General features: G+C 37.5%; 1 protein-coding gene across 6 annotated transcripts in view; it reads left to right on the top strand.

Annotated features, from left to right (window-relative positions):
* The window catches only part of Acadvl (Acyl-CoA dehydrogenase very long chain), a 584,514-nt gene that overhangs the window by 185,657 nt on the left and 374,358 nt on the right, over positions 1-24,499 (top strand). For 4 of the 6 annotated variants that reach the window (XM_067766168.1, XM_067766166.1, XM_067766164.1 and 1 more), the window contains exon 2: positions 13,257-13,286. The exons of the other annotated variants lie outside the window; for them this stretch is intronic. In XM_067766168.1, coding sequence (XP_067622269.1) covers positions 13,257-13,286 — 30 coding nt within the window. The remainder of the gene's footprint in view (positions 1-13,256; positions 13,287-24,499) is intronic. 6 annotated transcript variants of the gene reach the window in all.

Raw genomic sequence — 24,499 nt, forward strand, 5'->3', positions numbered from 1 at the left:
GCCTAGAATATGCGAACGTTGAAATCAGAGAGTATAAAAGGCAGCAAATTTAGAGGCGCTGAAATTCAGTTTGATTTGAGCTATCAAGCAGTTTGGTTATTAAGCAAGCTATTCGTTGCAAAGTACAAGTGTTATTGTGAAGTACTTTAATAAAGGCTATTTTTCCATTATTCAATATTGGAGTTATTTATTCATCAATTTAGTGATTCGAACTTAGCAGAAGGGCAACTAAGAGGATTTGCAAGTAAATTCGTTACAATATTTTTTAACTTCTTTCAGAAAACGTTTTTGTAAGCATTGGACGTAAAAGTTTGTAAATAATTTAATTCTGAAAGCAAATTGTAAATGTTTACAAAAAACACGAAAAAACTATTTGTGAATGTGTTTTAACTTGGAAGGTTTCAAATAATTTTCAAAAACGTTTGTACATGGAAGCGAATGGCTGCTTTAAACCGCTCCTTGAATTGTCCAAGAACTCGCCAGAATTGCAGCTATACTTCATTTAATGAATAAATGAAATTAGGGATTTATGTTTGTATATACATATATTATTGTATGTTCATATATAATATTGAAATTATTAATTGAAATAAAAATTATCGCCTAAAAAAGTCTACGAAGCTACGCCTCGTGTGTGTCTTGCCTAAGTTTAACTTTTTACCAGATCCGACATTTTAAATTAATAATGATAAATAACACGAGAAACAACGACGCTTAAGGTGACTTTTGCGTTGTTTTAGCGCTTGCGTTGCGTCTACACCTGACTTTGAACACATGCGCTTTAATTGCTATGTTTTCAGTCCATAAGCAACGCAACGCCAACGTCAAAGCAGCACACAATTAATTAAAAAACTTACGTTTTTCTAGCGTTGTCCATAAATTCTTGAATTTTCCTGCATTTTCTGAAAAATATCCGAGTTTCTATCGCCGTTCAACTAAATTAAAACATAATTTTGAGAGACGGCGGAACATATCCTACTGGAATGCGACGAAATCTGATGAGGGCACAACAGACCAATGGTCAAAGTGCAATCCGAAAATTTTCGACCTACCAGTGGTAGGAAAACTTTTAGCGTGCTTTATTTCAAGTTGACACTTAATTTGACAAATCACTGAACGATTTCTTTCAAATAAATTGCTTGCTAGCGTTAACGGAAAATGGTGAAAATGGCCCCTGGAATTGTTGTCTTATATACTGAGAAAGTTAAGATATAATGGATAGGTGTAAAATGCTTGCATGCATAAAATCATTTTTATTATATAAAAGTGGTATGGCATTAGATTCTAGTTCCGCTATTTTTAACACAGAGTTATTTTTTAACATAAATAAGGAAGTAAAAAACATGATTAATGACTACTTTTATACGTGTTTCATTTATTTTCATTCAGGAATAAATCGTAAAAATAAAAATCATGTTATTATAAAGTATATGTGAAGCCCCATAGATAAAATGAGTAATAGAATGAACATTGGTTTATACATTACATTTTTAAAATGAAAATCTCCTGCTAAAAAAGTAGTAGAATGATCATTGGTTTGTATATTACATTTTTAAAATGAAAACCTCCTGGTAAAAAAGAAGCATAACCTAACTACATATTTTCATTTTCGTACTTAACTACACTCCCTTTTGTGATTCAGGATTTTGGGCAAATTTTGAAAAAACTCCGAACATCATTCCTTCAGTATACTTCATTCGAGTGCCTTCTTTCACTGAATTCAAGTGCCTTCCACTCTATTCGCAACATAACCTCAATTTAAGCTGCCAAACTATATAGTAAACAATAATTTCTATGGCGAAAAACTGTTGATAGCCCATTCTATCTTTTTTTCCGTTATAAGTGCTTTTATTAACCGGAGGGAGGGTATTACCCCTGTATACTCCCTCAGTTCCATTTGGCTGGAACTACAGCCTGGAAAGTGCGTTTATACCAGCAGTTTCACTGTTTCTGCGGAGCTCCCTGTCCATGATCCATCTTCTTTCCTCAAGAAGGATGGGCAGGATTTTCCCTTCGAGAGAATTTTACCAATTCTCGAAGATCCTTTAGTTGACGCGATAGAAGAAAAATTCTTTCCAGAATTCCGTCTTTGCCTTATGAATAGCTTTTTTGTAGCACCTGAGACTATCTTTATACGGTTCCTAGTTTCCATTTGACCGGCTCAGGTTGAATAATTTGCGAATTTATTTCCTGAGCGTAAAAAGGTTGGAATTCCACCAGGAGGGTATACCTTTTTACTAAAACTAGTTGGACAAGATATTCGGAAGGCAGACCCTAAGGCCTTCTCCAGATTGCTACTGTTAGCATCAAGGGCCTCCACTGATGGAATTTCCTGTGCCGAATGTCTACCTAGCTTATTTCCTACCACTTTGACGAACCTTCGCCAATTGGTCCTCTTTGGATTATGATAGGGAATAGGAGTTGCTACATTAAGGCAGATATTGAATAATATCCTCCTGTGGTCAGGAAACGACTGACAATCTGATACCCTCCATCTCTCTACCCGAATATTGCTGTTTCCGCTTAGTAGCGTGACATCCAACACCTCCTCCAACCCGTTGAATGTGTCCATGGTTGGAAATACAAAGGTGGGTGTGTTTGCCCGATTACATACTACTAGGTCAGTATTAATGATATAATCGAAAAGTGACTCACCCCGAGTGTTGATTTCCTTACTTCCCCATAGGGAGTGCCTGGAAGTGCCATCTCATCCCAGCACAATGTTTGCAGTTCTCCAGTCCTGCATCAAGGGGCTCGGACCTTCTCCGGTGGAGCGTCCTTGTCATGCCGCATGTAGCAAGAAGAAATTAGTATGCTGACTCCGTCAGCTGTTTCTAGCGAAATCGTTGTCAGATCCGAAGGACTGTGAGAACAAACAAGAAAAACATTGTACTGTAAGGTAACCCTTATGATAAGTGTTGAGTGACCATAACATCAATCATTATATATTAACCACATCAATTTTTTTGACCATACCATTCACTCACAATGAGGGTTACCTTAGCAAACGCCACTTTGAATGACGCCAGATATTTTGCGCGTGTTAAACAGGACGATCAGACTTATTGAGAACTCCGCTAAAAATATATTGTGACGAAATAACTTAATAAGTGCTTCAGTATTTTTAATAAAAGAATACTATTAAATAAAGTGTCGAGTTTCCTTTTTATTTGTTTCGGTACCCGATCATCGCTTTCTTGCCTTTCTTAGAAAGAAATAAAAAAATAGCGTGAGTGCAGACCTCTGGGAGCAACTACTAAATTGGAACAGCATAACACTTGTTGAGAAGCTGCATGTCGGCAGCGCGTGCAATGGTAAGGATAAAAAAAGAGATGACAAAAGGTGGCGCCGGGGAAGAAAAAAATCCCCTGCAGTACAAAATCATTTTAACTAAAGATTTTTAAAATAAAATATATGCATGGTGGTTATGAAAAAGTGCGGTGGTGGTTGTGCCAAGAAAAGAAATAAATTTATACACACAAAATAAATAAGACGATACATATTACAAAAATATTTATTGCGAAAAGTTACATGAATTAACATCTAATTTAATTTTGCCATAATTTCAAAAAAATTTACAAAAACTACAAAAAAAAAATACAAAAATATATAAAATTCCAAAAAAAAGTACATAAAATCTCAAAATTACAAAAAAAAAGTTATAAAATTACAAAATTTCAAAAAAAATTTATAAAATTATAAAAAGCCTACAAAAAAAAATTTGCAAAATTACAAAATTTCAAAAAGACTACAAACAATTTTTACTAAAATTTCAAAAATACAAAAATCATAAAATTTCAAAAACTACAAAAAAAATATATAATTTCAAAAACTACAAAAAAAGTACAAAATTTCAAAATCTACAAAACAAAAAATCATAAAATTTCAAAACCTACAAAAAAAACGTTATAAACTACAAAAATTAATACAATTAAAAAATAATAAAACTTTTAAATGGTAAATAAAAACCAAAATTACATATAAAAAAGTGGACTTTTACAAAAGAATCCCATAAACAAAAGTTGCGGTGGTACATGCATAAATACATATATATGAACAGAAATTTTAAACTTTTGAAAATCCTGTACCACGCCATAAATCATAACCACCCGCTACGTCTTTAAAACGCACTACCGTTAATAGCGGTAAAATCACGCCATTTACTCAATACTATCAACTCAACCAGAAAATACATAGCGAAAGAAAGAGGGGGAGAAAAACCCAGTTGGAAACAGCATCACCTTGGACGGCAACAGCTAACATCAGCAATAGGCGAAAAAAAAAATACCAACAACAAATTTCAACAATATACCATCGAAGGCAGCGAGCAAAGAATACAAAGAGCGGTACAGTAGAGTAGATTAGTACATACGTATATATCTAATATTTTATTTCTGTGTATAAGTAGACACTTTGCTTCTGTTTGTTATCTTTTTCAATATCTGTATACTATGCATATAGCAAATCAATTTGACACTTTTGCCTTTGTGCATATGTACCTTTTCTATAAACATTTGTATACTATGCATGTAACAACAAAAATTGACTCTTTGTTTCTAAACATATCTTTCCTATAAACATTTGTATACTGCGCATGTAGCAACACATTTTTTTCTCACACTTTAATACAAATAATGAAATATAAACATTTAAATATCGAAAAAATTGTTTAAATGTACATTAAAAATAATTTTAAATATACGGCCGCCACACGCTTCACGCATATATTACTATCTTCTTTATTTTTCGATCATTAATATGGAACTTGAATTTTTTTATTTAAAATGCGAACATTGCTTCGTAATAAATATAATCGGAAAAATATTTTTTCAAATTTATACATTTTTTTTAAATCTTTTTGCCAAAATTTTGCAAAAATCTTGGAAACATAATCAATTAAAAAAAAATTATCAATGATTTTAAATATCAACACAGACGGGTTACAGTCAATCAGAGAAATGGTGAAAATTTATTTTTATCGGTAAAACTTACTTTTTCTTTTTTTCGAATTATTTCTTCGGAAATTAAACGTCTTAGATATTATAAATATTTACTTTTCTCAGCGAATACAGTGCTTTATATGTATTTTCCAAATCAATTTTGAAAACCATTCGACGAATACAGTGCTCTAGATATATTTTCCAAATCCCTTTCTAAAACGACAATACAGTTTTTTTAAACATTTCAAAATTTTTGCTCAAATGAAAGGAGTTATAATTCCATTTATTCAATGAATACAGTGCAATCCAAATATTTCAACAATTCCTTCGAAGTATCACACGAATACAGCGTCTTTCAAATATTTCAACATCCTTTTACGGTTCTTTTCAAACTATGCATCAAATACAGTGTCTTTCAAATACTCCAACAGTTTCTTTTAATTATTAAACGAATACAGTGCGGCTTAAATATTTCAACATTCACTTGCATTTACAATTCCTTCAAACTAAGACACGAATACAGTGCCTTTCGAATATGTGAACCTTCGTACCACTTACCAATTAACTAATCGATTTTGAATATTTCGAATCTTCTCTGATTTACAAAAAAAAAAAATTTTTTAATTGCGTACAACAATTACCGAGTGAATGAATAGTTTAAACCTAATTTTTGTATAAACAGTGCCTATCAGCGTTAACCAAGTAAATTCATATTTTGAAAATCGAGATAAGCCTAGTTCAATAATCGAAAGCTTGTCAAAGTGCAGAGAACAACTTACTAAATGTTTTTCTAGAATTAACTGGCATATAAAAATACCCAAAGATCTTCTTGAATTAATACAAGAAACCGAATCAAGTTCTGATTTTGATACTGAGGAAGAATTCTCTGACGCACCGACAACTTCAGCATACAAAGCTAGTATTATTAAAAAAAGTACCGTATCTTTTCTTGACGATTTCGATGGATTTTCCAATTCACTTCACAATAATAATTTGGATACAATTTGCGAAGAACAACCAACAATGGCGACTCCAGAGCAAAAGAAAACTTTTATTACTATGTGTGCATCCATAATTAGAGAAAACTACAGCGGCGATCCGCTTTCACTTGCATTCTTTATAGATAAAATAGTTTTGATAGAAGATTTGATGGAAGAAAATTTGACAAATACTTTCATTTCGTTTATAAAATCCAAGCTAGAAGGGAAAGCGCGTGAGGCAATTCCAAATGAAGTAACAAAAATTCAACAAATAAAAGATGCGTTAAAAGGTAGAATAAAACCTGACAACTCGAAAGTTTTTGCAGGAAAAATTGCATCTTTAAAAGTTTTTAATAATAATCATACTGAATTCGCCAAACGTGTTGAGGAACTTTCCGATGCTTTAGAACGATCATTAGTTATAGATCACGTTACGATCACCGTCAACGTTTGTCGGCTTAACACTCGCTCAGACCTAGTAAAATCAATTTTAGCGTCAACTACGTTTGCTGACTCTAAGGATGTAGTTGCGAAAATTATCGTAGAACAGAATAACCAAGTTAGTGAAAGGCAAGTGTTAGCGTTTCGATCGCGTTATAACAGGCAAAATAGTAGTTTTCGAGGTAACTTCAGGTCAAATCAATATAATAGGAACAACTTTTCGAGGTACAACAACAATTTTAGCAGAAACAACAATAACAATTATAGGCATACTAATAACAATAATTATGGCTCGCGAAGTAATGGTAATTTTCGTAATAACAATAGCAGGCCCATAAACAGAAACAACAGCAATAACAACAGTAACAACTACAATCGACGTTCAAATACAACAAATAACGCTAGTGTTCGCACTTTAAACGCCAACGGCCCCCAGGAGCGAACACTGGGGGACCAGAATCTGAATTAAATAACAAAATAAATCAATTTATTATTTAAATCTGAACTACTCATATTTATCGAATTGAATTGCAATGACTCTTTTAAAACATGTACTTTCTTAGTAGATACACAGGCTGATATTTCACTTATAAAACTTTCAAGTTTAAAACAAAATACACCCATAAATAATAACAATATCATAAATATAACGGGCGTTACGACAGATACAGTTTCGACATTGGGTACTATTAAAACAAAACTTTTTTATTCAAATTTTTCAATTCCACATACTCTAAATGTAGTAGATGACAAATTCAAAATACCGTCAGATGGTATTTTAAGCAAAGACTTTTTGAAAAAATACAATTGCATAATAGACTATGCAAACGAGAGCATAACAATTGGCATTGGCAAATATATTCACAAAATTTCAATTTTACATAATACAACCGATAATACTTTGGTTATTCCTCCTAGATGCGAAGTTTATCGCTTATTTAAGCTGAAAAAATCTAAACATCCAGTTTTTATAGACGCACAGGAATTTTTTAGTGATGTGTTCACCGCAAAGTGTATCGTTGACACTGAAAATCCGATAATAAAAGTTTTAAACGTCACTGATGAGGTAAAATACATTAGAAATTGTAACATAGTTACGGATGAAATCACCAACTATAACGTGTATAAAATCAATGATATTTCAAAAGATTTGAAAAGGTCAGAGGATTTAAAGTCAATTTTAGAAAAACAAATGCCATATTATGCCAAACCAAAACTTCTCGATTTATGTCTAAAATATGATGACGTGTTTGCACCAAAGACCAATCGTATGACGCTTAACAACTTTTATGAACAGAAACTACGATTAACAGATAAAAATCTTATTTACATAAAAAATTACCGCTTACCATATTGTCAGAGAGAGGAAATTAATAGACATGTTGATAATTTATTACAAAATGATCTTATAGAACACAGTTATTCCAACTATAATAGCCCATTGATACTTGTGCCAAAGAAAAATCCAAATGGACAGAAATCATACCGCATGTGTGTCGACTTTAGAGCCGTAAACAAAAAATTGATAGCAGACAAATTCCCACATGCACGAATATACGATATTCTTGATAATCTAGGCAGAGCCAAATATTTTTCTACATTGGATTTGTATTCAGGTTTCCACCAAATCCCATTAAATAAAGATTCTAGAGACATCACTTCATTCAGCACTGATCGTGGTGCTTTTCGATGGAAAGTTTTACCATTCGGTTTAAACGTAGCTCCAAATTCATTCTCAAGAATGATGTCAATTGCCTTTTCAGGAATTTCTCCAAACCAAGCCTTTTTATATGTCGATGATCTTATAGTCATTGGGTGTAGCGAAGCTCACCATCTTAAAAATTTAGAAAAAGTCTTTCAAACATACAAAAAATTTAATTTGCGTCTAAATCCCGAAAAATGCAACTTCATGCGTTCAGAAGTCACTTTCCTAGCACACAAATGGTCATCAAAAGGTCTACTTCCGGACGTTTCCAAAATAATGCCAATAAAGAAATATCCGAAACCTTGCGATAAAGATGCAGTAAGACGATTCGTGGCATTCGCCAATTACTATCGAAAGTTTATACCAATTACAAACTTAGCAGGAAAAGAGTGGAATTTAAATGGGATGAGTCGTGTGATATAGCATTTGAAAAACTTCGAAAATCTTTAATTTCTCCTCAAATCCTCCAATACCCAGACTTCAAAAAGGAATTTATAATTACAGTCGACGCTTCAAAAATTGGTTGTGGTGCCATTTTAAGTCAAAATCATTTAATCCAAATCATTTAATAATTCAGAACAAAAGAAATCAATTATTGAGTTAGAGCTTTTAGTTATATTTTTTGCAATAAAACAATTCAGACCATACGTTTATGCCACACACTTTACCGTCAAGTCCGATCATCGTCCATTAGTTTACTTGTTTAATACGAAAGATCCCTCTTCAAAACTTTCACGTATTAGACTTGAACTCTCGGAATACAACTTCACTATTAAATACATAAAAGGTAAAACGAACGTAGGCGCAGATGCACTCTCTCGCATCACAATAGAAGAACTTAAAAATTCAGAAAAATCAATCACAGACAAAACAAGAACAATTAACGCAACAACAAATAGGCAAAGAAGAAAAAGTAAAGGAAAACATAAAATTACAAGTTTGTGACAATTTTTCAAACAAATTTTCAAAAAAAATACCCAGAATAAAATCCCAAATAATTTCCGATAAAAGTGGAAAAATTACGAATTTTGAGATAAATGCGCATTTAAAACACAAAAAAATTTAGTTAATTTAAGTTGCGTGTGCTAACAAAATAATACATTTAGATGCATTACTTTTGAAGCTCGAAAAAGAAGCTGGCAAGCGCAATATTAATATAATTGAATTGCAAAAAAATTATAATCTTTTTAAATATTTTTCGATATCAGATCTGAAAACCACTGGGAATAAAATTTTCAAAAAATTTAGAAATCATCCTAACCGAACCCGTAGAAACTGTGACAGATGAAGACAAAAAACAACAATTGATAACAATTTACCATACCGACCCAATTTTAAGAGGACATTTCGGTAGCAAAAAAGTTTATGCAAAACTAAGAACCAAATACTATTGAAAAGGCATGACACGCGATATAGCGAAGTTTGTTAAAAAATGCGAAAAATGTCTTTTAAACAAGGTAAAACCTAAAACAAAAGAGAATTTAATCCTAACCGAAAAACCCTGTAAGCCATTCGAAATTTTTGTTATTGACACTATAAGGCCTTTACCTCAATCCGATAATGGTAACAAGTTCGCTGTAACCATTATATACGATCTCAGCAAATACTTAGTAACGGTTGCAATACCTGATAAAAGTGCGAAAACGGTTGCATCAGCTATTTTTGAAAATTTCATTCTAATATATGGCATTATGAAAACAATTAAAACTGATTTAGGTACCGAATACAAAAATGAAATTTTTTCAGAGTTAACAAAATTACTAAAAATCGAACACAAATTTTCCACTTATCATCATGAAACTCTTGGCACAGTAGAGCGAAACTACAGAGTTTTCAATGAATATTTAAGATCTTATCTAAATCCTAATTTTTCCGACTGGGATGTTTACTTGAAATATTTCACTTTTCTTCATAACACAACAACAAACACAGTATTCGATAAAAAATTCTCACCATATGAATTAGACTTTGGCAAAGCAGCTAATTTACCGAATGAACTGCAAACCGATAAAATATACCCGATTTACAACATAGAAAACTATTTGAAAGAAGTTAAATTTCGTTTTCAAAAAACTCACGCATTAGCAAAAAAAGCCGTTACAGAACACAAATTAAAAAATCAAACCGGATATAAAAAAAGTTCACAACCAATATCTATCGAGGGGTTTGACAAGGTATTGCTTGAAAAAGAACCCCGCGACAAGCACAGTAATATCTATATTGGTCGTTATACCGTAATAGGTATTGACTGTGTAAACGTCACGTTAATTGATGACGAAACGAAAAAGGAAAAAATAGTACATAAAAATAGAATAAGAAAAATTAATTAAATTAAATTTTTGAATTCAAATATAATTTAAAGTTAATTTCTATTGTTAAATTATAAATAACATTTTTTTGCTTCCAAATTTGAAAAAAAGAAAATAAAATCAAATAAATTTAGACAACCATTAAAACTTAAGAACATAATTCATACATTAGAATTAAAAAAAAAAAATTGTTTCTAATTATAAAAATTAAATTTAAGTCCTACTTTAGAATTTAATTCTTAATTTAGATCTAAACATAGATGTAGATTTAAATTTTAAAAGACTGTTAAATTTTTTTAAGATAAATTATATCGCTTTTGGGACAGAAGAATTTGGCCAATTCTTCTTTTCCAAAGGGGGATGATGTAAGGTAACCCTTATGTTAAGTGTTGATTGACCATAACATCAATCATTAAATATTAACCACATTAATTTTTTGACCACACCAATCACTCACAATGAGGGTTACCTTAACAAACTTCACTTTGAATGACGCCAGATATTTTGCGCGTGTTAAACCGAACAGTCATCAAATTCATCGTAAGCGAATCGTGTACATTTTTAACTTTAATCAGTTTACTTATAACCTAGTTTAAATAAATAAAACTAAAATTTATTGTAAGTGTACAAGTCACATTTTCCTTTATTTGCGACAATCGGATTCCTACAGTAAGTAGAAAGGAAAGTACGTGCATGCAAACGAGGGCACAAGCACCTGCATATAAATTTGCACGATTCAGTGTTGGAAGACACATGGCGACCATCTTGACCAGCCTTATTTTGTCTCCAAAGCTCTCAGCTGAGTATGTAATGCTCGGTTACACCCGAACTTAGCCTTCCTTACTTGTTTTCTTTTTTTTATTTCTCTCTCAAATAATTCTTTAACTTTTGTATTTTTTAAAACCTCGACTTTTCTCGTTTTCAGTTGCAGGTTTTTTACCTTTTAATTTCGTTTTTCTTTGTTTCTCCATTAGAATACAGGCATAAACTAGATGACATGATAAAGGCTCATGAGTATCCCCTTTGAAAGTGAACATAAGCTTTCGTAAGTGAAAATTGTCCCGCCCATCGAACGAGTGACCTCTCATGTCAATTAAAGCAAATAGTCCCATGGAGGAATTGGACCACTTCGATTGATATCGCTTTGACCACCGAGTGAACTGGAATTGAACCAATACAACAGATCGAATACAAACCAATACAACAGATCGAATACCCAGACCACCGGGGCTTGGGGATCTATGCATGAGCTTTCTACCTCCTGACCAATGATTTTTATATCCTTATTAATTTTTCGGCTTTTGCAGAGCATTTGAGTGCTTAAATTCGTACCAGAGGAGCCAACATTTCTCGATCCAGCTATGGGGGATCGTGTGTCTCCGTTTTGGAAGTCGCATTGCCATTTGTCATGTTCGATGGTGCCACCACCTACTAAGGCACAATTTTTCCTACTTAAAATCCCGCTCTTGTTTTGAAGTTCCCTCTTACGCCTCGATTCTGAACGTTGCCGGTAAAATAGTTCCCAGAACATTATGTAAGGAGTATATCGTCCAGTTCTTTTATCCGCGATTCTGGCCCAAGTGGTAACGCTTTCATCACCGAAAAACTCACCAGTGTCTGTGGAGAAATTTGAAAGGTAGTTTTCTTCGCTTTCACTGTTGCCACTTTGGCCATTTGGACCAAAAATGGTCCCTTCCATCACCATTTGGTCCGTTGACAAACACATTGCCGTTAATTGTTGATAAAATAACCGACTAATCAAAAAAAACTCTTGTTTCATAATAATATTAATAATAGCTATATATTTCGATCTGTTATAAAGCGCTATGTAAATATATGAAAATAAAAATTGCTTCTCGCCTAGCATAGCTTATAGCGAGCACTCTGCCGTGAGCCTAACATTTTCAAAACTTATACAAGGAAATTCTATGTATTACTTCTGGTTTGGCACGTTGATATTTAAATCTTTCTCACCCAGCTCAATGAGTTCAAGGAATTCCAGGACTATTGTGGTGTTAAGCCACGCAAGGTAATTGAAAACTGAGTATCTTGGCACAAGAAATATTTTAACTCGAAGACAGAAGTAAGCAAATGCAAAGGAGATTTGATTTCGGAAGAAATGTTTCGTATAAAATTATTCTCGTATGTGCTAGCAGAACCCCTGAGACCTCGAATCTAAACTCACACTTACTGAATCTAGGCTCTGATATGAAGTTTAAACGTTAAGGGAAAAAGAAAGCATCTATAAAAATAGCACTAAGAAAATTGCCTTTATGGTTTACTGAGTTTTCCACATACATAGTTCGGCAACAACAGAACTCAAATTTTGAACCATTTCTTACTAAAACCTAACTGCACTATACATTTTATTGCATTGCAATCAAACATAATGCTTGAACCAAGAGCTTTGTGACCAAAACTTGGTTCACAACGTTTGGTTTGTGAAAGACATAGACTTATCCTATGTCAAAATATAGTACCATTTTTGGTTGCATCCACATATATTCGTTTGTTCAGCTTGAATTAAAGGAAAATCTTCACTATGTTCAGTAAAATTTTATATGGAAACATCCTAAAATTTTGTATTTTATACTAATAAAATAAAACAAAAATTTGGTCCTTTTTTTCGATGAATTTTGGTCCCAAATGAAAACATGGTGTGGCAGCCGTGTTCGCTTACCGAAATGTCTCACTTGTAGATACGAGGTTAACGAATTAACGGGACGATGTGCATATGCATATTATGCATGATAAGTTTCTACATAGGTATATTGTATTTATTCTGTGAAAGTACATAATGTAAACAAATATGTATAGCAAGAGGCAACACTTTTTTAATATTATCTTTACTTATTTGCGCTTACAATTCTTTATTTTTCAGTTCTTCTTTTCCAAAGGGGGATGATATAAGGTAACCCTTATGATAAGTGTTGAGTGACCATAACATCAATCATTAAATATTAATCACATAAATTTTTTTGACCACACCAATCACTCCCAATGAGGGTTACCTTAGCAAACGTCACTTTGAATGACGTCATATATTTTCCGCGTGTTAAACCGAACGGTCAGACTTATTGAGAACTCCGCTAAAAATATATTATGACGAAATAGCTTAATAAGTGCTTCAGTATTTTTAATAAAAGAACACTATTAAATAAAGTGGCGAGTTTCTATTTTATTTGTTTCGGTACCCGATCATCGCTTTCTTGCCTTTCTTTGAAAGAAATAAAAAAATAGCGTAAGTGCAGACCTGTGGGAGCACCTACTAAATTGGAACAGCATAACACTTGTTGAGAAGGCATGTCGGCAGCGCGTGCAATGGTAAGGATAAAAAAAGAGATGACCCCGATGGTCATCTTACAGTACTTACATTTTACCAAAATGCATGTCCTAGGCTTACCGTCCTCGCGCTTGCAAAACGTAGAGTATCCCGTTATTGAGAGCCCTTTCACCTGCGTGTTCCACACCCAGGGCTCCTGAACAAGGGCTATACCAACGTCTTCCTCCAGTAGGAAGACGTCAAGGTTGTCCGAGGCCAGCCTAGAGTGCTGGAGGTTAATTTGGACAAGCTTTAGACCCGTTGGAACTATTGCGGGCCAGGTTCTTGGTCGGCGAGCTAAAAGTCCTCCAGGATCTTGTTAGCATCGTGGACCTCATCCGGTTCTTCCTCCTCCTCCTGCGGGGACCGAAGGATTTTCACCTAGGCGCGCCGCACGCCCCAAACGGAGGGTGAAGTCCGCTTTTTAAAGCGGAGTAATGCTGTCCTCTGATATGAGGAGCACGAAAGAGAGGCTGTTCCGCCGCGATTCCTCTGCCTTGATGACTACCCAGTCCTCCATGGGCACATCGCGGTTGTGAGCCCGCAAATACTTCAACAGCGTCCCGCTGTCTATTTTCGTTCTATTCTCGGGATCCATACCCGAGCTCGGCGTCTTTTTGGTATGTCGGCGTCCGGGATAAGCTTAATCCTTAAGCCCTCCCAGACCTCCCATAGGGCCAACACCCACTTCTCCAAGAAGTCCTTGGACTGCTGGTCCTCGCATTTAACCACTCGGTAACCGCGAACAACCTCCGCCGAGTCGAAGGAGGGGAGCTTACCCTCCGGATTGGCCATGACAAAGCCAATGACCATCTGAGACAGCCCTGCCTCTAGCTCCCCACACTTTTTCAAGACGGGCTTGCCGCTGTTGGTGGTCACATCCACTAGCGCAACTTGTAGGTTACTCTGAACCATTTCTGAGAAAGTGTTTGCTCTTCCCAGCGCTTCGGCTTATAAAGAGGCGTTACCACTTGTAATTTTGCTCTTCTTGGGGGTACTAGGGCCTCTTCCATATACCGGTTCTTCTTTGTGCCTGGGCCCTTCCGGAGACCGGTTGTTTTTACCGGCGGTGGTCCTGTTTTCGGCTTCCAGATGGTCCTTTGCCGGATACAGATCCGGTACGCTCCGGTAATACAGCACCATTGAGGTACTAACCCGACCATCTCGGGAACGATTTATATGGCCACATTAAACCTTCAGACCATCCCCGCTCCCCACCCCAAGTTCCATGAGAAGCTCGGGGTCGCCAGAGCCTCGTCTGCTAGTGAAACGGGATTCGCCGCTCGAAGGTGGGGTTGACAATTGGGTTGGAGAAGCTATAAATTGCGCTACACAACCCCTTGAATCCCTGCTTGTTGTTAGTTTCCTTAGTGTTTTATTGTTTTTTTGCTGAACTAACAAAAGATGTTGACCTCGAGCCAACAATACTAAGAGATATAGAAAAGAAAGGTCGCAAAAACATCTATATATTTAATTTTATTAATAAATTAAGAGGCTCGAGTTTTAAGAAAGAGGGAGTTTTGTATGTTTATTACTTGTTAATTATATACTTTTTTTATGTTCAGACAAATATGTTTGCATTATATAAAAAATAAGTGGTTAAAAAAATAAAATTGAAAATCAGTTATTTAGAATATAGAGAAATAAAAATAACTTAAATAAAAATACAATAACTTTATTTACAAGTTTTTATGTCGTGTATACCGATGGTTACAAATTAACGTCAGGGGTCGGGTCTGCTATTTACTGTGTCGATCCAGAATGTAGACTCTAAAGGTTGTCAGATCACAGCAGTGTCTTTCAGGCTGAAATTATATCCGTCAAGAAAGCAGCAGAAACTCTGGAGAAAGCGTGCTTAAGCTGCTCCCGCGTCAATATATGTATTGATAGCCAGGCGGTGATTAAGGCAATAATCTCAGATAGTAGTGCAGCAAGAAGGGTCCTGGAATGGAAAGAAGCATTGGAGAGAATTCGCCCAGATATACCTACATACATTCAGTTCCCGGTCATTTAGGGATAGAAAATAATTAAAAGGCCGATGAGTTGGCACTCCATGAATCGACGGTGGACGTCCCAATACTTTTGCGAGAAATCAAAAGGAGACAGTAGTTGCATATGATCTATCAAGCAAGAGAAGCGAGGAGCTGCAAAATTTCAGATATTATGTTCAAATCCTACGATGTTAGACTCACAAAGTTGCTCATAACTCGCACGGGCCAAGACTTAAGGCTAACGATGGGCATACGAACTGGACACTGCCTTCTGGCGACACATGCTTATATAAGGCCTCGTCAGTTATGTAGGAAGTGCGAGCCGCAGGAAGAAACGGTTGAGCCTGTTCGGTGTTCCTGTCCTGCGATCGCGAGGTCAAGCCGTCAGCTACTAGAGGCGGCAGAGTTGCCATATAGCGAGGCAGAAAATAAGCTAGGCCCAAGAAAACTTCTAATATTTGCCAAGAGGTAGTGTCCATATATATATTGGTCCAACATCCAGCAATGTTCTTCATATTATTGATTTTGATAGGAGAGTCTTTGATAGGCCAACCTTCTCATTCCATGCGCATATCAGCTTCATCATCCCCTTAAATAGGGCAAAAAAGCGGGGATACTTTGGAAACCCTAGTTCAATGAACTAGACCAAATTCCAAAAACATTTAGGAGGAAAACTTTTAAAACTTAAAGAAGTTACAGTTATTGAGGAGTCCAATAACTTCCTGACAAAGGCGCTTATGACTGCTTAGAACTTTTCCTCTAAGAAGATTCAGAGGAAAAGCAAAGCCGGAATGGTGAAGCAAGGAGCTACATCTTCTTAGAGTACAGGTAAAGGGAACGATTAAGCTTCCAAAGGTCGCGGAAAGCGAAGCGTGCCGGGACGACCAAAGAGATATGTTGATCTACAGTATGAAATTTACAGGGCGAAGAGGGTCTTATGGAAAAATATCTGTGAAGCGCTTGCCAACACATTTCTCATCGAGATCTTATTTTGAAGAACCAGCATACAACACTGACAATTCGAACACGGAGTTAGTGCGGGGCTCGGTGACTGATGCAAGGAGCGCATGAGTGGTGAAGACTTTTCGAAATTTAAATCGCCAGGCCCATATGGTATTGTGGCGAATATTAGCATTTCGATACATCACTATTCTGCTATTAAATAACTTCACCACAATAGTAAACAAGCAGCCAAACATATGTACATAAAAGCAAGCATCCACACACACATGCGAAGGTAACAGTGAAGGAAATATTTCACATACATACATGTAGGCAGCAACTAAGAGCAGATATTATTACTCACACATATTCACACATATAACTAGAAGCCACAGTGAGAATTAAATACATAACTTACTTAATTGGCGCTTAACCGTTTAAACGGTTATGACCATTCAACAAAGCGCGCCAGTCGCTCCTTCTCTCTGCCCACCGGCGTGAATTGGTCACACCAAGGGAGTTTAAATCGTTTTCCACCTGGTCCTTCCAGTGTGGCGGCCGCCCTCTACCTCTGCTTCCATAGACGGGTTCCCATAGAAACACTTTCTTGGCCGGAGCGTCATCTTTCATTCGCATAACATAGCCTAGCTAGCGCAGCCGCTCCGTTTTAATTCGCCGGACTATGCTGATGTCTGAATAAAACTCGTACAGTTCATCGTTAAATCTTCGGTACTCGCCATCGGTACTCAACGCATAGAGGTCCATAAATCTTTCGAAGAACTTTTCGCTCGAACACTCCCATAGCCGCTTCATCTGATGTTGTCATGGTCCATGCTTCTGCACCATATAGCAGGACGAGCACGATAAGTGACTTGTAGAGTATGATTTTCGTTTGCCGAGAGAGGACTTTACTTTTCAATTGCCTACCTAGTCCAAAGTAGCATTTATTGGCAAAAGAGAAAAATAAATAAGCAGCTCTTCGTGAAAATGCTAGACCTTTGGAGAAATTGGCGAACGAGGTAACCGAGAGTATAAAAGCAGCCCAAGCTGAGGAATACGAAATCAGTTTGATCTTAAACGCTATAATTGAAGACCGCGAGTATTGTCATTGTCAAGTGCTACTAAAAGCAGTGTAAATAAAGAGCATTTTCTATACTGAATACTGAGTTATTTATTTGACAGTTCAGGGATTCGAACGTTAACAGGAGCTGCAAAATAATAAGGAGTTTCCCAAAATTTTTTACAATTGGTGTCAGAAGTGGAATTGTTGAATAAGTTCCAGAGGATAACAAGGACAAGTTAAGTGATTTGAAGATCCGACAGCCAGCTCAAAAAGGAGAACCGAAAGCTATAAAATCCGAACTAGAAACACGACTACGAGAGGCAATGGAATCGGAAGGAATTGACCTTGATGAACACACATTTCATCCTGATGAGATTCCGAATCCATTTACAAGTGTGGGCACTAACGCAATACTAGCAGTGCTGAAGCAAATGTCGTCACAAATATCCACCGATATGTCATCACAACATACATGTATTTCAGAGATGTCGTCGCCAATAACATCCGATATTAAGCACAAGACCGCAGCATTAATAACTGGAATGTTGAAGATAAAGTTGCTGCAATATTTGTAGTATGGAAAGGGTCTGCAGCTCCTAAATCTTACAGACTATTCCAGAGTACGAACGGAAAGTTATAAATCATTAATGGCCGCTGTCGAGAGGTGTTACGTAAGCGAGCATAGTAAACAGATATACCAAATTAAGTTGCAAAATCCCTACCAAAAAACGAATGAGTCTTTGCTGGAGTTTTCGTCGAATGGCGAAATGCTGGCCCATCTGGCAAATGCGCACGCACCCGTGGAAATCACCGAAAGGTTAAAAATTCAGAGCTTTATAAATGGCATACGGGATATCGAAACGAAGCGAGCTACATACGCAAACCCAAAGAAAACATTTGCTGAAACTGTATAACATGCACTGACCCAGGAAGCAGCCTCACTTTTGAGTAAGCCAGCTTACAAAGCATGCCGTGTAGATGTAGAAAGGCCAGACTGGGTGGACACAATATTGGAGGCACTGAAATGATCACAACAACGGAGTGACAGAGTAATCAAATGCTTCAAGTGCCAGGGCACATCGCACGTCATTACGGCCTTGACCCTAGTGGCGGCTCCAGCAGCATGGGTGGTCTTGAGACAGAGCGAGCCAGATGCAAAGAGCGAGAACTTGATCCAGCTATTGAATGTCCCGTTACATCTGTATCACAAATCGGAGAAAATCGAGCTGTTTTACCGTGGGAGGATATGTGGATGGCAACCGGGGTTTACTGTCTGTAGATACCGGCGCATCTCATTCCATAATCCGATCTGATTTGATCAATAAGAGAGTAAAGCAACACGGAGCAAGATCGCGGACAACCAAATACAGGGAGAAGTAGCATGTGAAGTCTTAATTGGGAAGGTCACGGTTGAACACAAATTTGTTGTGTAGACCAGGCAACGATTGGTGGAAAGAATGGAACACGCAAATCAAAATCTACCTTCGAGAAAAACACTGGCATTGACACACCCAAATGGGCGCACTTAAACGAAGGAAGTAACTTCCCAGAAAGAATCCAAGGGTGGTTTCAAGCCAGGGCGCACTACTCTTGTGAAACGTCAAAACGACACTGGATATGCAAAGCCAATTCATCAAGCTCAAGCTCTTCGAAGTTGTGCGGTGGCCAAACAACACAGCGTGAGGCAACGAACCAGAATCATGAGTAGTTAGATACAAGAGAGGTACAAACAAAAATTCGGAAGGCTTTCTTGGTACTGTTATACAACCCTCAGCGGTGGAAAGGTGTTCCATCAAAACTTCAGTGTAGTTGGGAAGACCGGTGCAAACTTGTGAAGCGGACCAGTGAAAGAGAGGCTAGTAGCGGTTGGATCGACAGATTTGTCGTCCCGACTTATGTGGAGGGCTGTGTAGCGAATATTAGCATTTCGATACATCACTATGCTAAATCAGTTCACAACAACAGCACAGCTTTCCGCAAGGTCATTGAACCCGCCTCGGCTCGTTTCATTCCCGCCGGTAGAATTCCCGAAATTCGGCCCCTCTTCCCGGCAGAGGCCGCAAGTTTAGCGAGAGAACGTGACCTTATAAAACAGCTCGATCCCGGCGATCCCCAAATAAGCGATATAAACCAACGCATCAGATTGCTTGTGGATGAACACAAGCGGGCGAAATGGGAGGAGCACCTAAGCGGTTGTAACCTCTCTGCCGGTGTAGGTAAACTTTGGTCCACTGTAAAGTCCCTATCGAATCCGTCTAGGCACAATGACAAAGCTTCCATCGCCTTTGGCGACAAAGTGCTGTCGGATGCGAAAAAATGCGCGAATGCTTTCTGCCGACAATACATAATGCATCCTACGGTCGACAAAAATAGACGGACGCCCAACAGACACGCACGTAAACATAAGTTCAGCGCCTCACCAATTACCAGCACCGCCAAAGAGGTTGAGGATCTCATCGGTCATGCTAAACCAACCAAAGCAGTTGGCCCAGACCGCATAGCCATGCCGATGCTTAAAAGCCTAGGGAAAGAGGGTTTCAAATATTTAGCACATGTCTTCAACCTGTCTCTTTCCAACTTTTTTCATACCCGAAAAATGGAAAATGGCCAAGGTGGCCCCGCTACTAAAGCCTGGGAAACCAGCTAACATAGGAGAGTCATATCGCCCGATATCTCTCCTATCGCCAGTAGCCAAGACGCTTGAAGCCATTTTGCTCCCCAACTTCAAAGCAAATTTGCAGCTAGCCTGTCATCAGCATGGCTTTAGAAAACTCCATAGCACCACCACCACGCTAAATGCCATTAGCTTAAATCAGAAGCCCCACCATAGAACAGTACTCGTAGCGCTAGACCTATCAAAAGCTTTTGATACCGTCGACCATGGCACATTACTGCAAGACTTGGAAGGGTCTACCCTTCCCCCATGTCTTAAAAGGTGGACCGCAAATTATCGGGGTGGTCGGCAGGCATCGGTGCAATTCAGAAACGAAATATCAAAGCCAAGAAGAATCAAACAAGGGGTGCCTCAGGGTGGTATCCTATCCCCACTTTTGTTTAATTTTTACATATCAAAACTACCTTCGCCAACAGAAGGAGTTACTATCGTTTCTTACGCCGATGACTGCACAATAATGGCCACAGGCCCAAAGATCGATGAAAGCAATTGGCCAGCCGTTTCCGTGCTACGCGTCCCCTATATGGTCGCCAAGCCTAAAAACTACCCACTGGAAGAAGCTACAGGCCTGCCAAAATACTGCGCTCAGAACCGCCACGAGCTGTCTTCTTATGTCCCCAGAACACCATCTACATATGAGGCGAGAATACTCCCCATCACGGAGAGAAATGAGATGCTAACCAAACAGTTCCTGTTGAATACCCAGAAGCCTGGGCATCCCACAGACATCTGATTGATGAGACAGCGCCGCCTAGGGACTTAAGGAGTCATCTCCGTAAGAATTCTGAGGAAATACGGCACTTGAAAACTCAGCCGTATGAAGCAAAAAAACACAAGCAGGTCCTTGGTGAACTCCACAAACAGGCGTCGGACCTTTATGCCGGGAATTGCCCGGTGAATCCAGTACTCGGGGAACAGTACCCAAAACTTGCGGAAGAGGAACGCATACTCCCCAGGGAAACGCGAGTCACTCTGGCTCAACTTCGTTCTGGATACTGTAACAGGTTAAACTCTTACATATCCAGAATCAACCACGACATACAAAATGTATGCCCCGCTTGCAATGTGTCCCCACATGACACCAACCATCTCTTTAATTGTAATGTGGAACCAACGCCTCTAGCACCCCTTTCATTATGGTCCACCCCTGTCGAAACAGCAAGTTCCCTTGGACTCCCGTTAGAGGATATTGATGACAATTTGTGATCGGTCGCAGCTCTTAATTGGGGCGAAACATTGCTACAACAATAACAACAACAGCACATATGTACATGTAACATCAAAGCAAGCAGCCACTCATATGTACATGTAAACACCAAAGTAATCAGCCACACATACATGTAAACAGCGAAGAGAATATTTCACATACATACATGTAATCAGCAGTTAAGAGCAAAAGTTATTACTCACACATATACACGCATATAACTAGCAGACAAAAGTGAACCCCAGATACATAAAGCTGTTCGTGGAAATTCCAGAGTTTAGGAGAAATGGGCCAACGAGGTAACCGAGAGTATAAAAGCAGTGCAAGCTGAAGAATAAGGAATCAGTTTCATTTTAAACGCTATAACTAAAGAACGCTAGTATTGTAATTTTGAAGTACTACTACCAAACAAGTGTAAATAAAGAAAATTTCGCTATACTGAATATTTGAGTTATTTATTCGAAAGTTCAGAGTATCGAACTTTAACAGAAGCTGCAAAATAATTTTTTTCATTAATACATCTTAATAAACTTGGTGGGCATGGATGGATTGTTCTCAGTAGTGCATTCATTTTTTTAAGAATACGTCAGTGTTGAAGATCTGTGATTGGCTTTCTTTTCAGGCGCGTGAAATTATTTGATCTTGCTGACAGGGCTAGAATGAACGGATTGGGGTGAGTGGAAGCCTCGTGTTGTATGAAATAGCATACTTTTTGATTTCTTCAGCTAAATATTTTTAAGAATTAATGAGCTTAACACCGGTAAATAATAATTTGGTATTCAATTTTTATTTTGGTTTTATTGGGAAAAACTGAAAATAAGGAAACATTTACTGGCATATTGCGATGGTACCATTTCGAAAATCGCACGTCATCATCGTCAGGCAATTTCGTAATGTTTTTTTTTATTTATTTCAACAGGTTTCACCGGGGATCGAACCACGGTCAAACTACTGAAATCCCAATCGCATAACCATTGGGCTATTGTGTTGTATTTGCTTTCTTGGCTAATTTCAGTTTTATCCAATTTTCACGCTCGCACAATTTGAGACATTCTGTCTTTACATTAATTTGTACTATTCGTGCTTTTTCTTCAGCTATAGTTGGGATCTTTAGATCCCGGTGTAGCTAGTTGTTAGTCACATAGTAGGGTGCGTTTACAATCATTCTAAGGACTTTCGATTGGAATCTTCTGTCAAATAATCAGGAATTTCCCAAAGTTAGTTACAGTATTCCCCTCCATGCTTCAAATTTCGAGCAAAGCGATCATGGAATGGCATAGAGTAATATTCGAAGGGTGCATAAGACTGAATCATGCCTTTCCTCTGCCATCACTTTTGCTGTCAACTCTGACTATAATCCAACTGCTTTTCAATGATTATCTCTTGGGAGGATCGAGCGCTTCGGGATATACATACATACCTGGGCATCTAATGTCAGGTTGAGCACCAACTTGTCCGTAGATAAGTGGTATGTTTTACAAATTCAAAAAAAAAAATCTGTACTTTGTTGTAAATCAGTGGCATATTAAATAAATTTATGGAATTTCATTGACATGTTAAGTAGATCTTTGCGCCGATCACTTTATCGGAGGCGGCGGCGTAGGCACTACTATATACCTGTGGAGTCGGGTGAAAGCTTGATTTTTCTATTTAAAAAAAAAATATTTAGAAAAGGTTTTGTTTGTATGTATTTAAGGAAATCACCCTTTTCGCCATTTCGGAAAGATCTGGAGTTTTTTCTCTAAGTCTCGCGGATCGTTCGGCTGTTTTAAGAGCTATGATTCCCGATGTGCGAAAATTAGCAATCCTATCCACCACCAGTCGCTACCACGCCTCCTGGGCCTCACAATATATGCCAGCACAGAAGCTATAGGACTGCCACGTCGAACTCATACCTTTCTCAACGTCACTTTCCTAGAAGCTCTAGGTGTAGTTCCGAAGACTTTCTAACGGATTTTTTTGTCGCGCCATGCTGCCGAGCACTAACAGAGAAACACCTTGGGACGTTAGGGAGTAACTATTCGGCCAAGGATGCCGCCCTCGAAGTCATGAGCAGTCCAAGTGTATATTATTGCGTAACTCATGGGTGAAAATAGTATAATCCTACTTAATTTAAATTTTACAGGGACAATGGATAATTTTTTTTTAAATGTAGACCAAAATTTGCAAACGTTTGTGTTCGAATCATCGATTTCAATAGCCTTCGTTAAACCAAAATGATATTTTATATTGAAAGTCTACCGAGTTTAAGTTGAAAGATGTTAAGGTTATATGTTTATGTTAGAGTAGTAGCACACCCGGTCATTTGTTCGACTGTCTTGGAAAAGCTTTTGCTTCACCACTTTGAGTGTTCTTGCGAAGGACAAAGCCCCACCTGGTAAATATATGTGCCATCGTATTCACATATGTAACAGGAGCCGTAACGTGTAGGTGATATTTAAACTTGATTGATAGGCTAGATTCAGTATGATTAACTACAAGGTAGAGATATACGCCGCCGATAAACGCCGCCGCCGAATGCCAAATATATTGGCGCGGCGGCGGTGGCGTCCGGCGCGTTACTATATTTTCTACTCGTTTAAGACTGTTTAGGCCATTTATTGTTCATGTCGAAAATTGGTCGGATATGGTCGAAAGTGATATCAACGGATGCGCATCACTGCCCAGTTATAAGAAACTAATTACGAAATTTAACTCTTTCTAACTAGTTAACTGGGATGGGTACTATACCACTCACCTGGTTTCCAGGTACTCCTGCTGTGAATGCGGTGGTGATGGCGGTGTTACGATGGCGGGTTCGACGACAGCTGATTCTGCGTTGATCTCTTGTGGAGGAGTGTGTGTGTCCAATCAATTACTTCCTCCTTGTCGTAATAACATTGAAACCTCAGACTTTAGATGTCAACTCAGGGTCTTCAGCACTTA

The sequence above is a fragment of the Eurosta solidaginis genome, chromosome 2 (genome assembly GCF_040869045.1).
Source record: "Eurosta solidaginis isolate ZX-2024a chromosome 2, ASM4086904v1, whole genome shotgun sequence".
NCBI classification, from domain to species: domain Eukaryota; kingdom Metazoa; phylum Arthropoda; class Insecta; order Diptera; family Tephritidae; genus Eurosta; species Eurosta solidaginis.